The sequence below is a fragment of the Hyla sarda genome, chromosome 5 (assembly GCF_029499605.1).
Source record: "Hyla sarda isolate aHylSar1 chromosome 5, aHylSar1.hap1, whole genome shotgun sequence".
Taxonomy (NCBI): Eukaryota; Metazoa; Chordata; class Amphibia; order Anura; family Hylidae; genus Hyla; species Hyla sarda.
In genome coordinates, this window is record NC_079193.1 from 219,766,770 (window position 1) to 219,781,799 (window position 15,030).

The 15,030-nt window shown below is 44.6% G+C and overlaps 1 protein-coding gene across 1 annotated transcript in view; it reads left to right on the top strand.

The window, feature by feature from the left end:
* The window catches only part of LOC130273804 (N-acetyllactosaminide beta-1,6-N-acetylglucosaminyl-transferase-like), a 108,181-nt gene extending 94,684 nt beyond the window's left edge, over positions 1-13,497 (top strand). Inside the window, exon 3 of the mRNA XM_056521139.1 lies at positions 10,017-13,497. Coding sequence (XP_056377114.1) covers positions 10,017-10,207 — 191 coding nt within the window. The 3' untranslated portion in view covers positions 10,208-13,497. The remainder of the gene's footprint in view (positions 1-10,016) is intronic.
* The last annotated feature ends 1,533 nt before the right edge of the window (positions 13,498-15,030 follow it).

Below are 15,030 nucleotides of genomic sequence, written 5' to 3' on the forward strand. Positions count from 1 at the left end.
TATTCTGTTTTCCACTTCTGGGCTGTTACGCCGAGCGCTCCGGGTTCCCGCTCCTCCCCGGAGCGCTCGCTACACTCTCGCTCCCGCAGCGCCCCGGTCAGATCCACTGACCGGGTGCGCTGCGATACCGCCTCCAGCCGGGATGCGATTCGCGATGCGGGTGGCGCCCGCTCGCGATGCGCACCCCGGCTCCCGTACCTGACTCGCTCTCCGTCGGTCCTGTCCCGGCGCGCGCGGCCCCGCTCCCTAGGGCGCGCGCGCGCCGGGTCTCTGCGATTTAAAGGGCCACTGCGCCGCTGATTGGCGCAGTGGTTCTAATCAGTGTGTTCACCTGTGCACTCCCTATGTATACCTCACTTCCCCTGCACTCCCTCGCCGGATCTTGTTGCCATTGTGCCAGTGAAAGCGTTTCCTTGTGTGTTCCTAGCCTGTGTTCCAGACCTCCTGCCGTTGCCCCTGACTACGATCCTTGCTGCCTGCCCCGACCTTCTGCTACGTCCGACCTTGCTTCTGTCTACTCCCTTGTACCGCGCCTATCTTCAGCAGTCAGAGAGGTTGAGCCGTTGCTAGTGGATACGACCTGGTCACTACCGCCGCAGCAAGACCATCCCGCTTTGCGGCGGGCTCTGGTGAAAACCAGTAGTGACTTAGAACCGGTCCACTAGCACGGTCCACGCCAATCCCTCTCTGGCACAGAGGATCCACCTCCTGCCAGCCGGCATCGTGACAGTAGATCCGGCCATGGATCCCGCTGAAGTTCCTCTGCCAGTTGTCGCCGACCTCACCACGGTGGTCGCCCAGCAGTCACAACAGATAGCGCAACAAGGCCACCAGCTGTCTCAACTGACCGTGATGCTACAGCAGCTACTACCACAGCTTCAGCAATCATCTCCTCCGCCAGCTCCTGCACCTCCTCCGCAGCGAGTGGCCGCCTCAGGCCTACGACTATCCTTGCCGGATAAATTTGATGGGGACTCTAAGTTTTGCCGTGGCTTTCTTTCACAATGTTCCCTGCACTTGGAGATGATGTCGGACCAGTTTCCTACTGAAAGGTCTAAGGTGGCTTTCGTAGTCAGCCTTCTGTCTGGAAAAGCTCTGTCATGGGCCACACCGCTCTGGGACCGCAATGACCCCGTCACTGCCTCTGTACACTCCTTCTTCTCGGAAATTCGAAGTGTCTTTGAGGAACCTGCCCGAGCCTCTTCTGCTGAGACTGCCCTGCTGAACCTGGTCCAGGGTAATTCTTCCGTTGGCGAGTACGCCGTGCAATTCCGTACTCTTGCTTCAGAACTTTCCTGGAATAATGAGGCCCTCTGCGCGACCTTTAAAAAAGGCCTATCCAGCAACATTAAAGATGTTCTGGCCGCACGAGAAATTCCTGCTAACCTACATGAACTCATTCATCTAGCCACTCGCATTGACATGCGTTTTTCCGAAAGGCGTCAGGAGCTCCGCCAGGATATGGACTTTGTTCGCACGAGGCGTTTTTTCTCCCCGGCTCCTCTCTCCTCTGGTCCTCTGCAATCCGTTCCTGTGCCTTCCGCCGTGGAGGCTATGCAAGTTGACCGGTCTCGCCTGACACCTCAAGAGAGGACACGACGCCGCATGGAGAATCTCTGCCTGTACTGTGCCGGTACCGAACACTTCCTGAAGGATTGTCCTATCCGTCCTCCCCGCCTGGAAAGACGTACGCTGACTCCGCACAAAGGTGAAACAGTCCTTGATGTCAACTCTGCTTCTCCACGTCTTACTGTGCCTGTGCGGATATCTGCCTCTACCTTCTCCTTCTCCACTAAGGCCTTCTTGGACTCCGGATCTGCAGGAAACTTTATTTTGGCCTCTCTCATCAACAGGTTCAACATCCCAGTGACCAGTCTCGCCAGACCTCTCTACATCAATTGCGTTAACAATGAAAGATTGGACTGTGCCGTGCGTTACCGCACGGAACCCCTCCTAATGTGCATCGGACCTCACCACGAAAAAATTTAGTTTTTGGTCCTCTCCAATTGCACTTCCGAAATTCTCCTTGGACTACCCTGGCTTCAACACCATTCCCCAACCCTGGATTGGTCCACAGGGGAGATCAAGAGTTGGGGTCCCTCTTGTTTCAAGGACTGCCTTAAAAGGGTTACCAGTACTCCTTGCCGTGACCCTGTGGTTCCCCCTGTAACCGGTCTCCCTAAGGCCTATATGGACTTTGCGGATGTTTTTTGCAAAAAACAAGCTGAGACTCTACCTCCTCACAGGCCTTATGACTGTCCTATTGACCTCCTCCCGGGCACTACTCCACCCCGGGGCAGAATTTATCCTCTCTCTGCCCCAGAGACTCTTGCTATGTCTGAGTACATCCAGGAAAATTTAAAAAAGGGCTTTATCCGCAAATCCTCCTCTCCTGCCGGAGCCGGATTTTTCTTTGTGTCCAAAAAAGATGGCTCCCTACGTCCTTGCATTGACTACCGCGGTCTTAATAAAATCACGGTAAAGAACCGCTACCCTCTACCTCTCATCTCTGAACTCTTTGATCGCCTCCAAGGTGCCCACATCTTTACCAAACTGGACTTAAGAGGTGCTTATAATCTCATCCGCATCAGAGAGGGGGATGAATGGAAAACGGCATTTAACACTAGAGATGGACACTTTGAGTATCTGGTCATGCCCTTTGGCCTGTGCAACGCCCCTGCCGTCTTCCAAGACTTTGTTAATGAAATTTTTCGTGATCTCTTATATTCCTGTGTTGTTGTGTATCTGGACGATATCCTGATTTTTTCTGCCAACCTAGAAGAACACCGCCAGCATGTCCGCATGGTTCTTCAGAGACTTCGTGACAATCAACTTTATGCCAAAATGGAGAAATGTCTGTTTTAATGTCAATCTCTTCCTTTCCTAGGATACTTGGTCTCTGGCCAGGGACTACAAATGGATCCAGACAAACTCTCTGCCGTCTTAGATTGGCCACGCCCCTCCGGACTCCGTGCTATCCAACGTTTTTTGGGGTTCGCCAATTATTACAGACAATTTATTCCACATTTTTCTACCATTGTGGCTCCTATCGTGGCTTTAACCAAAAAGAATGCCAATCCTAAGTCATGGTCTCCTCAAGCGGAAGATGCCTTTAAACAGCTCAAGTCTGCCTTTTCTTCAGCTCCCGTGCTCTCCAGACCTGACCCATCTAAACCCTTCCTATTGGAGGTTGATGCCTCCTCAGTAGGAGCTGGAGCGGTCCTTCTACAAAAAAATTCTTCCAGGCATGCTGTTACTTGTGGTTTTTTTTCTAAGACCTTCTCTCCGGCGGAGAGGAACTACTCCATCGGGGATCGAGAGCTACTAGCCATTAAATTAGCACTTGAGGAATGGAGGCATCTGCTGGAGGGATCAAGATTTCCAGTTATTATTTACACCGATCACAAGAACCTCTCCTATCTCCAGTCTGCCCAACGGCTGAATCCTCGCCAGGCCAGGTGGTCTCTGTTCTTTGCCCGATTTAATTTTGAAATTCACTTTCGGCCTGCCGATAAGAACATTAGGGCCGATGCTCTCTCTCGTTCCTCGGATGCCTCGGAAGTAGAGCTCTCTCCGCAACACATCATTCCTCCTGACTGCCTGATCTCCACTTCTCCAGCCTCCATTAGGCAAACTCCTCCAGGGAAGACCTTCGTCTCCCCACGCCAACGCCTCGGAATCCTCAAATGGGGTCACTCCTCCCATCTCGCAGGTCATGCGGGCATCAAGAAATCCGTGCAACTCATCTCTCGTTTCTATTGGTGGCCGACTCTGGAGACGGATGTTGTGGATTTTGTGCGAGCCTGCACTGTCTGTGCCCGGGATAAGACTCCTCGCCAGAAGCCCGCTGGTCTTCTTCATCCTCTGCCTGTTCCCGAACAGCCTTGGTCTCTGATTGGTATGGACTTTATTACAGACTTACCCTCATCCCGTGGCAACACTGTTGTTTGGGTGGTCGTTGATCGATTCTCCAAGATGGCACATTTCATCCCTCTTCCTGGTCTTCCTTCTGCGCCTCAGTTGGCAAAACAATTTTTTGTACACATTTTTCGTCTTCACGGGTTGCCCACGCAGATCGTCTCGGATAGAGGCGTCCAATTCGTGTCTAAATTCTGGAGGGCTCTCTGTAAACAACTCAAGATTAAATTAAACTTTTCTTCTGCTTATCATCCTCAATCCAATGGGCAAGTAGAAAGAATTAACCAGGTCCTGGGTGATTATTTACGGCATTTTGTTTCCTCCCGCCAGGATGACTGGGCAGATCTTCTACCATGGGCCGAATTCTCGTATAACTTCAGAGTTTCTGAATCTTCTTCCAAATCCCCATTTTTCGTGGTGTACGGCCGTCACCCTCTTCCCCCCCTCCCTACTCCCTTGCCCTCTGGTGTACCCGCTGTGGATGAAATATCTCGTGATCTTTCCACCATATGGAAAGAGACCCAAAATTCTCTCTTACAGGCTTCATCACGCATGAAGAAGTTTGCTGATAAGAGAAGAAGAGCTCCCCCCATTTTTTCTCCCGGAGACAAGGTATGGCTCTCCGCTAAATATGTCCGCTTCCGTGTTCCCAGCTACAAATTGGGACCACGCTATCTTGGTCCTTTCAAAATGTTGTGCCAGATTAATCCTGTCTCTTATAAACTTCTTCTCCCTCCTTCTCTTCGTATTCCTAATGCCTTTCACGTTTCTCTTCTTAAACCACTCATCATCAACCGTTTCTCTCCTAAACTTATCTCTCCCACTCCTGTCTCCGGTTCTTCAGACATCTTTCCCGTAAAGGAGATACTGGCCTCCAAAAAGGTCAGAGGAAAAACCTTCTTTTTGGTTGACTGGGAGGGCTGTGGTCCTGAAGAGAGATCCTGGGAACCTGAGGACAATATCCTAGATAAAAATCTGGTCCTCAGGTTCTCAGGCTCCAAGAAGAGGGGGAGACCCAAGGGGGGGGTACTGTTACGCCGAGCGCTCCGGGTTCCCGCTCCTCCCCGGAGCGCTCGCTACACTCTCGCTCCCTCAGCGCCCCGGTCAGATCCACTGACCGGGTGCGCTGCGATACCGCCTCCAGCCGGGATGCGATTCGCGATGCGGGTGGCGCCCGCTCGCGATGCGCACCCCGGCTCCCGTACCTGACTCGCTCTCCGTCGGTCCTGTCCCGGCACGCGCGGCCCCGCTCCCTAGGGCGCGCGCGCGCCGGGTCTCTGCGATTTAAAGGGCCACTGCGCCGCTGATTGGCGCAGTGGTTCTAATCAGTGTGTTCACCTGTGCACTCCCTATGTATACCTCACTTCCCCTGCACTCCCTCGCCGGATCTTGTTGCCATTGTGCCAGTGAAAGCGTTTCCTTGTGTGTTCCTAGCCTGTGTTCCAGACCTCCTGCCGTTGCCCCTGACTACGATCCTTGCTGCCTGCCCCGACCTTCTGCTACGTCCGACCTTGCTTCTGTCTACTCCCTTGTACCGCGCCTATCTTCAGCAGTCAGAGAGGTTGAGCCGTTGCTAGTGGATACGACCTGGTCACTACCGCCGCAGCAAGACCATCCCGCTTTGCGGCGGGCTCTGGTGAAAACCAGTAGTGACTTAGAACCGGTCCACTAGCACGGTCCACGCCAATCCCTCTCTGGCACAGAGGATCCACCTCCTGCCAGCCGGCATCGTGACATGGGCATTATTTTGCCGTTACCTTTGGTACGTATTTACCTATACTTTTCAGCATGCAACCTATACCCTGTATATGGTACTTGGATTTACTGTATTACAGTTGTTACCACTGTGGTCACATTTTGTACTCATGCTCCCACTTTCTGTTTGGATTTCCACTAGTCCCATTCTCCCCCTATATGCATTTTATGGTTTTTAAATGTATGTTCTTTCTATTATGGTAAAGTAATAAAGTATTATTGATTCTCCAAACACCATTTCATTCTTGGATTTTCTCACGGTTCCTAGAAAGATGAATAGACTATCATTTTGGAATCAAACCTTGTAGATGTTGTTATGATTGGTATAACTACTCCACTTACCATCTACCAGGATGGCTCATTAATGTACTGACTGGATGGATTTAAAGGGGTACTACCGTGCTGACAACTTATCCCCTATCTAAAGGATAGGGGATAAGTTGCCAGATCGTGCGGGATCCTGCCGCTGGGGACCCCCGCGTTCTCGCACGCAGCACCCCACTCTCATCAGGCCTTGGAGCGAACATCCGCTCCTGGTCTGATGATGGGACCGGTGATCGTGATGTCACAGCTCCGCCCCAGTGTGACATCACGCTCCGCCCCCTCAATACAAGTCTATTGCAGGGGCGAGACAGCTTGCCATAGACTTACATTGAGGGGGCGGGGCGTGATGTCACATGGGGCGGAGCCGTGACGTCATGATACTCCAGCCTCGTGATCTGCAGTCATCAGATTCGGAGCGATGTTCACTCTGGGGTCTGATGAGAGCAGGGTACTGCGTGCGAGCAAGGGTCCCCAGCGGCGGGACTCCACGCGATCAGGCAACTTATCCCCTATCCTTTAGATAGGGGATAAGTTGTCAGCACAGTAGTACCCCTTTAAATGAGTTTTTTGTAGATGCCATAAATGAAACAATTGGAGAACTACTAACTTTCAATATAAAAACAATGTCAATAACATAAACAAGCACCACAACAGTAAATCAGTTATCTCCATCATAATATGTCCCTGAGATAAACAGTATATCAGACGGTCAAATAGATCATTAGAGAGTCATATTGTCAAACATTTCTACAATATAAAAATAGGTTTTGAAAAGCATTCATTATTTGCATCTCTTATGGGCAGCTATCGTTATGTGTGTGTTTAAATAGCTACTATATTCAGGCATTTGGGAAACCTCCTATAGGATTAAGGCCTATTTTATTTTATCTACTACCAATAAATTGACGTGTTTTATATTTTTATCTGGTGTCCATTAATTTTAATTTATCAAAAATAACCTGGAGATCGGTCTATAGACTTTTTTAGAGTGAGAGAAAAAAAAACAGAAATCACTGTGATAAAACTTCTGAACACAGCAGAGTTTAGCTCTTGTACATTTTCTGCTTATATACAGGTATAACACTTGTGCTTACAAACAATGAGAGAAACCAAACAATATGAATAATGGGAAAATTGTATTTCGTCAGCTGAGATTGCGCTGTTGTATCTCCATAGCAGCGTAGACATCAAGGGAATTATCAAATGTATCTTCATGACAGACCTTACGGATGTGTTTATAGTCAGCCTGTATCATGGGGATAAGATCTGAGTCTTATTTCATACATCCTGTAGTCATCTTAGCATAGAACAAACAAAACAATATCCCAGGTACAACACTTATATTATTTGCCCCCAGCCATACAAGACAATAATGCAGAAAAGAGAAACAGGTCTAACAAGCATCCCACTGCCTGGAAAGATCTAGAACATCATGAATACAGCTATTACTATTTGCTACATTTAATATGTAATTTTTCTATCATGCAGAGATTTGTATGTGCATTGTTTTCAGAGAAGCTTAAAGGGGTACTCCACTCCTTGACATCTTATATCTAAATTGCGGGGGTCCCGCTGCTGGGAAACCCCGTGATCTCTCCTGCAGAACTCCATCTCATCTGCTGTATGGAGAAAACTTTGCTCCATGCCTGATCATGGACGATACAGGGGCCGGGGTATGGTGACATCCTGGCCCCGCCTCCTCATGACATTATGCCCCGCCCCCTCATTACAATTCTATGGGAGGAAGCGTGGTGGCCGTCATGCCCACGCCCATAAACTTGTATTGAGGGGTGGGGGAGCTTGATGTCCCGAGGGGCCGGGGCCGCGGCGTCACAATGCACCGGCCCCTGCATCACCAGTCATCAGGCATGAAGCGAAGTTCGCTCTGTGCAGCAGATGACACGAGGTGCTGCAGGAGAGATCGCAGGGGTTCCCAGAGGCGGGACACCCACGATCAGACATCTTTTCCCCTATGCTTTGGATAGGTGATAAGATGTTTAGGAAGCAGGGATTTTTAATTTTCGCACTTTTGTTTTTTACTTCTCGCATTCTAATAGCTATACAAGGGCTTTTTTTTGAGACATCACTCATTTTCCACCCAATCTATTGAAAAAATTATTAAACTGGGAAAAAAATGCCATTTAGTAAATTTTGGGAGCTTCTTTATCTTTATTTTGTGGGTCCATACGATTGCAACGATACCCAAGTTATATAGGTTTTATTTTGTTCTACAACTATAAAAAAAATTATAACAGTTTTATACAAAAATTTGTATGTATAAAATTGTCCTCTTTTGACTCCTATAAAGCTTTTATTTTTCCAATGAGGATTCTTTGTGCCATGATCTGTAGTTTTTATTGATACCATTTTTGTTTTAATAGGACTTTTTGATCACTTTTTATGAATTTTTTTATGATATATAAATTGACCTTAAATATGCATTTATAGACTTTTGACGTAAATGCCATTTAATTAACATTATATTTTAATAGTTCAGGCATTTACGCACATGGCAATACCATATATTTTTGTTTACATAATTTTTATTTTAAAAAAATGGGAAAAGGGGGATGATGCAAACTATTATTAAGGAAAGGGGTTCATTCCCATTTATTAACATTTTTCAACCTTTTTTTCAAAATTTTTTAGTACCCATAGTGGACTATTACGTGCAATCTTTAGATTGCATACACTGAACGATGCTATGCCATAGCAGAGCATTTATCATTGTTATTGGCACTCCATTGCTCCAGCCTGCCATGGCTTCCTGAAGCATTAAGGCATCGATCGGACGTGACGGGGGCAGGGAGGGACCCTCCCGGGAGGGACCCTCCCTTCATCCTGGGAGGGACCCTCCCTCCATCCTCTCAGTTGATCGAGTCCTCACAAATTCACTGCAGGTGTCCCGATCAGCTCTGCTGAGCTGCCTGGATCAGATTTTTTTTACTTTTTAGATGCCGCAACCTGATCAGTGATGTCTGACATTACCCACGGGTCCCAGCTGCTGATGGAAGCCAGGACTAGCCCGCTATGATGCATTCTCAATTCCTGAGTGTGTTTCATAGCCTGGGAGCAGGCGTAAGGTATACATGTATGCTGTGCTTCCTTAAAGTGTTAAAAATATCAAAACACAAGCAAAATTGCCTCATGGAAATTTTTTTTTGACTATTGTAACTTCCATAATGTATTGTAGACTTCAAAACAACACTTTGCCACTGGACAAAATGCTATAAAAATGCTGAAGAACAATGCAAAAATAATGAAAAACCTGGCAGAACTCCAGCTTTATTTTATGGCCAGAACTCTGCTGTGTCTGCACACAGATGCTGGACATTGTTAAAGCACTCAACAAATCAGCCAAAATAAAAATGTATAAAATGCTTACTCTTCACATAGACCAAGCTTTGAGGTAGAAATAAGAGTAGCGGTCCTCTAGGAAAGCATTTTGCAGGCGTTTTCTACCTTGTAGGGGAATTCCTTTGTTAGAACAATGTGTTAAAGAGTTTTGCAGGTACAATCTGAATGTTTTTCATGAAAAAAATGCTGAAAAATCTTCTATAATTTAAAAAAATATATATTTCAATTGGCAAGGATAGGAAAGATTTTTCTCACCAATAACATGCAGACTTTCAGGCAGTGAACTCATCCAGCTGGCTGTGTTTACACTTTGTGGCTTATAAATGGTACTGCAGATAATTACCATATTTTTATTTGCTGTGAATTACCAAAATTGCTGTTAAAATGGCACATTTTACTATGATTAGGCACAATTTTTACAGTGATTTTAGCTATTCGTGGCAAAAAGCGCACACGGTAATTAGCTGCAGTACCACTAATTACACGCAATAAGTGAACACAGCCTAAATAAGCTCTACATTATTGGATTATGTTTAATTCTATGCCAGATAAATATACTTTTAGTATGCTGGGATCATAAAACTGGGGGTACAACTTGTAACAATTGAAGAATTTACTAATAAATGTTTATATTCACCCACATCTTTAACTGTCTCTCCTAGGCCAATATGTACGAGATATCTGCATCTATGGAACAGGGGACCTGCAGTGGTTAATGAATTCCAATAGCATATTTGCTAACAAGTTTCAATTGAAATCTTACCCACCGACAGTGGAATGCCTAGAACTGAAGATCAGAGAGCGAGCTCTAAATCAGAGTGAGGTCACCGCACTGCCTGACTGGTACTTGTAAGCAGAACACTGTGCACACAAAAACACCATGAAGAATTGATAGATATGGAAAGGCAATGAAAAAGTAAACATCTTTATTTTAACAACTGTCCTTAAAAGGCAATTTGAGGGCAAGAAGCAGATATCTTCAAGCAACTTCCTTCAGACATGAGTGAAACCATAGCCTAAATGCATATATCAAAGGCATGTATGCCTGTAATTAGATTGTCCGTGACCCCAATAATGGAAAAAATGCTTTAATTTGCTGTCTGAAGAGTCATGTCCAGAGCAACACCTCTCCCCACCTGCTTTCATTGCCCTCTACATCTTTGATTGACAGCCAAGGCTCTCAGACCGCGCATGTGCAGTGCAGCCACGGCGGCAGCCAACAAGCTAACCGAGTGTGCGCCGCAATATGGATTGATGGCGCATGCGCAGGACTTTGCAAGAGCTTTGAGAGCCCTGGACATTGACACGCCTCTTTGACTCTTTAGATGGACAATTACATTTTTTTTCACTATTGGGGCTACAGACAAGCTACTTACAAGTACCTTTACTCTTTTGTTATCGGTGCTACTTAACTGTGCTAGCAGTTATATAGCAGATTTCTATGTGACCGTTTCCTTTTGAACAGAAAAATTAAGCCATTGCTGGTGAGCAAGGAAGATCCATTTAAGGTGAAATTATTGTAAAGGAAATAGTACATCAATCTGTGTCCTCCTTACACTGTGGTCAAAGAAGTGTCTATTGAGAATCACTCAGACCGTAATTCTAGTAACGCTGTGAAACACGCTAACTATATCTGAAGGCTAAACTACAGGGGGATTTTTAGAAGCTTAAAGGGGTTGTCCTGTCTTTAAAAATTTTATTTATCTGTTAGACCATGAGTCTGAGGAGATCATGTGTCTCCTTGGGGGAGACTGCAAAGTCATCAAAGAGAGCCCTAAAGGCCAGACAATGCTCTCTTGAGGAAAAATATGCAACATAGGTAGAACCTCTACCGTCTACTATAGGAAGCTACCTTAAATATTTGGCACTGATATTTGTCTTTTCCATGCTTACTAAAACAAAAGAGACACAGCGCTCCATAGTGTGATAACGTCAGGAACAGCATCCTGCTGCCTGATGAAGTGGATGTCCCGCGAAACACGTTGCATTATGGGTAATAAAGTTCCTTTGTTCTAAGAACGCCTGTTAGATCCTGCTGATTCCTCCTGAGGTGTGTTCTTTTCCATGTTTAGTCCAATGCCAACCCAGACATACACTTTTTATTTTGTCGGACAACCCCTATAATGACTGCAAGCAGAGATATTAAAAAGAAACATGAGGCAAAAGGAAACATGAGGTTACATGGAAAGTTTCTTTATTGTGCTATGAGAACATGTAAAACAAGGGGAAGTACAGTAACATGAAAATTGTTACTTGCTAGATATTTTGATACAAATGTATTTAATGCAATATCACCAAGCATGAAGGTCAACATCTATCTAGGCAAAATAAATCTGTTATGTTATGGTTTGTACATATATAGTGAACGCACTGTACTGTATATATTTGCATAAATTAATTTCACTGTTGTGCTCAAATATGGAGCACTGTATGCACTGATACTGCTGCTTTTAGAAAGTGTATCTATCACAAGGCACAACTTTTTCATGCCCTATTAAACAGGGGCTGATATTGACCTAAAAAAATGACTGGCCATTGGCTCATGTATTAGGGCCACAAGATCTAAAGATCATACCATGTAATAGGCTTGGGCCATGTAGTACAGTTCTTACTTAATTTCTCGAAGATGCCCTGTTAAAAAGAAATTATTACGTGCAACTGTACCCAGAAAGAAGTGCCCGCATAAGAAATCGGCAGCATGTGACTGAAGTATGAAAGGAAATGGCCACTCGATGTTGTAAGTGAAATCAGCCAATTAGTGCTTTATTTAGGCCAAATGCAGCTGAATGCTCATGTGGCCAAACATGAAAGGAGCCATATTATGACCTTCTTTTTGCCAGTAAGAACTGTCGAGAGGAGTCCTTGTCTGCATTAGCCTAAAAAGATGATACATTTTCTATATCTTATAGGTGTCCTAACATAAAGCATATAATCTTGTGATAGATGTTCTTTATACTACGAGGTAAAACAACTACAATAGCAAGTTAACAGTTTAAGTATTCTGTAGTCTTCTGCAATGTTTATTAAATTAGAGCTTTACCTACAAATGCTATATATTATGACAAAATGACAGTATCAGAGAATCTTATGGTGGTTTGCATGCTACAATTTGTCATGTTACATTATCATTCTAATCTCATCAGTTGCCTGTAACAAATGCTTTTAGTTTCATTTAATCTGACATGTAAAGGAAGTGAGTGTCATCTGACCGAATTGTGGTGGACACCATGTGTAAACAGTGGTCTTTATCATCAACATAGAAATGAGTAGTGTCCTGGTATCAGACTACAATCAGTATTATAAATAGATGCAACCTAATTCATTCCTACAGACACACTTAATACACATCTCACATTCTTTCTAGGTCAAACTTTCTGCCACCTTGATAGCGGGACTAGTGCAGCTGGCAGGGGAATTCTTGACATCAAAACCAGAACTTTGACAGCCCCCATTAAGGTCTAAGGTGTCTGGCAAAACTTACCAGTATCTGTTTAAAAATGGATCGAGCATAGTTGTCATGACTCCATGATAAACGAGCTATGACAGTGATGTGAACAGAGCCTTGATGAAGTTAGGCCATAAGTTAGGTGCACACCCAGTATTTTATCCCCCTTTTTGGTCAGTATTATTACCAAAACCAGAAGAAAATAACACAAAAAATATAATTGAAAGGTTGGCACCTTTATCTGTGGTTTGGACCCACTGCTGGTTATGGTAAAAAAAAAAAAAAAAGACCAAAATGAGGGCCAAAAATACTGTGTGTATATATAGCCTCATAGTCAGAATTCCAGTGGTTTTTGTTAGCTATAAATGTGACCTCTGCACCACAAGGTCAAGTTTAGAAGCAGAAATGAGTGTCACAATTCAGGTTTTCAAATCAATATTAGGAATGACACAACAAAGAAGCAAGAAGAAATTGCTTGTAAATTAATGTTCCAGTTCAAGCCATGTTCACACACAGTTTTCAGTCTTGTTTATCCTCAAAAAAGAATTACATTTTTGGCAGCCATCTTTTTCTAAATAAGCAACTATTAAATAATACAATGTGTGCATTGAACATATTAAAGGGGTACTCCAGTGGAAAACATTTTTTTTTATCAACTGGTGCCAGAAAGTTAAACAGATTTGTAAATTACTTCTATAAAAAAAAATATTAATCCTTCCAGTACTTATTAGCTGCTGAATACTACAGAGGAAATTCTTTTCCTTTTGGAACATAGAGCTCTCTGCTGAATCACGAGGACAGTGCTCTCTGCTGACATCTCTGTCCATTTTAGGAACTGTCCTGGGTAGGAGAAAATCCCCATAGCAAACATATGCTGCTCTGGACAGTTCCTAAAATGGACAGAGATGTCAGCAGAGAACACTGTGCTCATGATGTCAGCATGAGAGCTCTGTGTTCCAAAAAGAAAAGAATTTCCTCTGTAGTATTCAGCAGCTAATAAGTACAGGAAGGATTAAGATTTTTTAATAGAAGTAATTTACAAATCTGTTTAACTTTCTGGCACCAGTTGATATAGGAAATAAAAAAAAAAAGTTTTCCAGTGGAGTACCCCATTAACTGAAAAAATACTTCTGTTTTATTGTCTGTCTTTTGTACCTCAAAAAACTATGAAAAGCAACAGTCACATAAAGTGGCTGAAAAAACGATGTGTGAACTTGAGCTTAAAGGGGTTGTGCCCTGCCCTGACTTTCGGAGCTCTGCTCACAGCGTCCGGAAGTTCATTACTCCAAACGCTGTGTGCGGGCTTCCGTGTTCACGGCCGCCGGGCGTGATGTCACGCCCGGCCCCTCGTGACATCATGCCCGCCCCCTCTACGAAAGTCTATGGGAAGGGGGCGTGACAGCGGTCGCGCCCCCTTCCCATAGATTTTCATTGAGGGGCGGGCGAGATGTCACGAAGGGGCGGGCGAGACGTCACGAGGGGCCGGGCGTGACGTCACACCCAGCGGCCGCGAACACTGAAGGCCGCACACAGCGTTCGGAGAAATGAACTTCCGGACGCTGTGAGCGGAGCTCCGAAAGTAAGGGCAGAGCACAACCCCTTAAATGGTGCAAACTAGAGTAGAGGTGAGTGTGCAAACAAGAGCTTCATAGCATTTCTGTGAAGAGCAGCAAATATATGATCATTAGTATAGCTCTTATATTCTCTGCATAATATCATCTGCATGTACACAAATTAACCCCTTAACAATCAAGAAAATTTTTATTTTTGAATTTTCCTTTTTTCCTCCTCTCCTTCTAAGAGCAATAATGCTTTTTATTTTTACTGATCCATAGGGGGCTTGTTTTTCGTGAGATTAATTTTACTTCGTAGCGACACCCTTCATTTTACCCTAAAATATACTGCAAAAATTGTCTGTGATGTGGGAGGGTTTGTTTTTAAGACATTCGCTATGAAGTAAAATTGACCTGTTATCTGTATCTGTCAGTACAATTACAACATTACTCAATTTGTATTGTTTTTGTTATGTTTTACTGCATTTGGGAAAAATGACAGATGTAAAAAAAAAAAAAATCAACATATTCTGACCCTTATGACTTTTTAAGCTTTTCATCGATGGAGCTTAAATTTTTGTGCCGTGTTCTGTATTTTTAATTGTAAATTTTTGGGGTAGATAGGACTTTTTGATTGATTTTATTCCATTTTATTAGGGGATGTGATGTGACCATAAA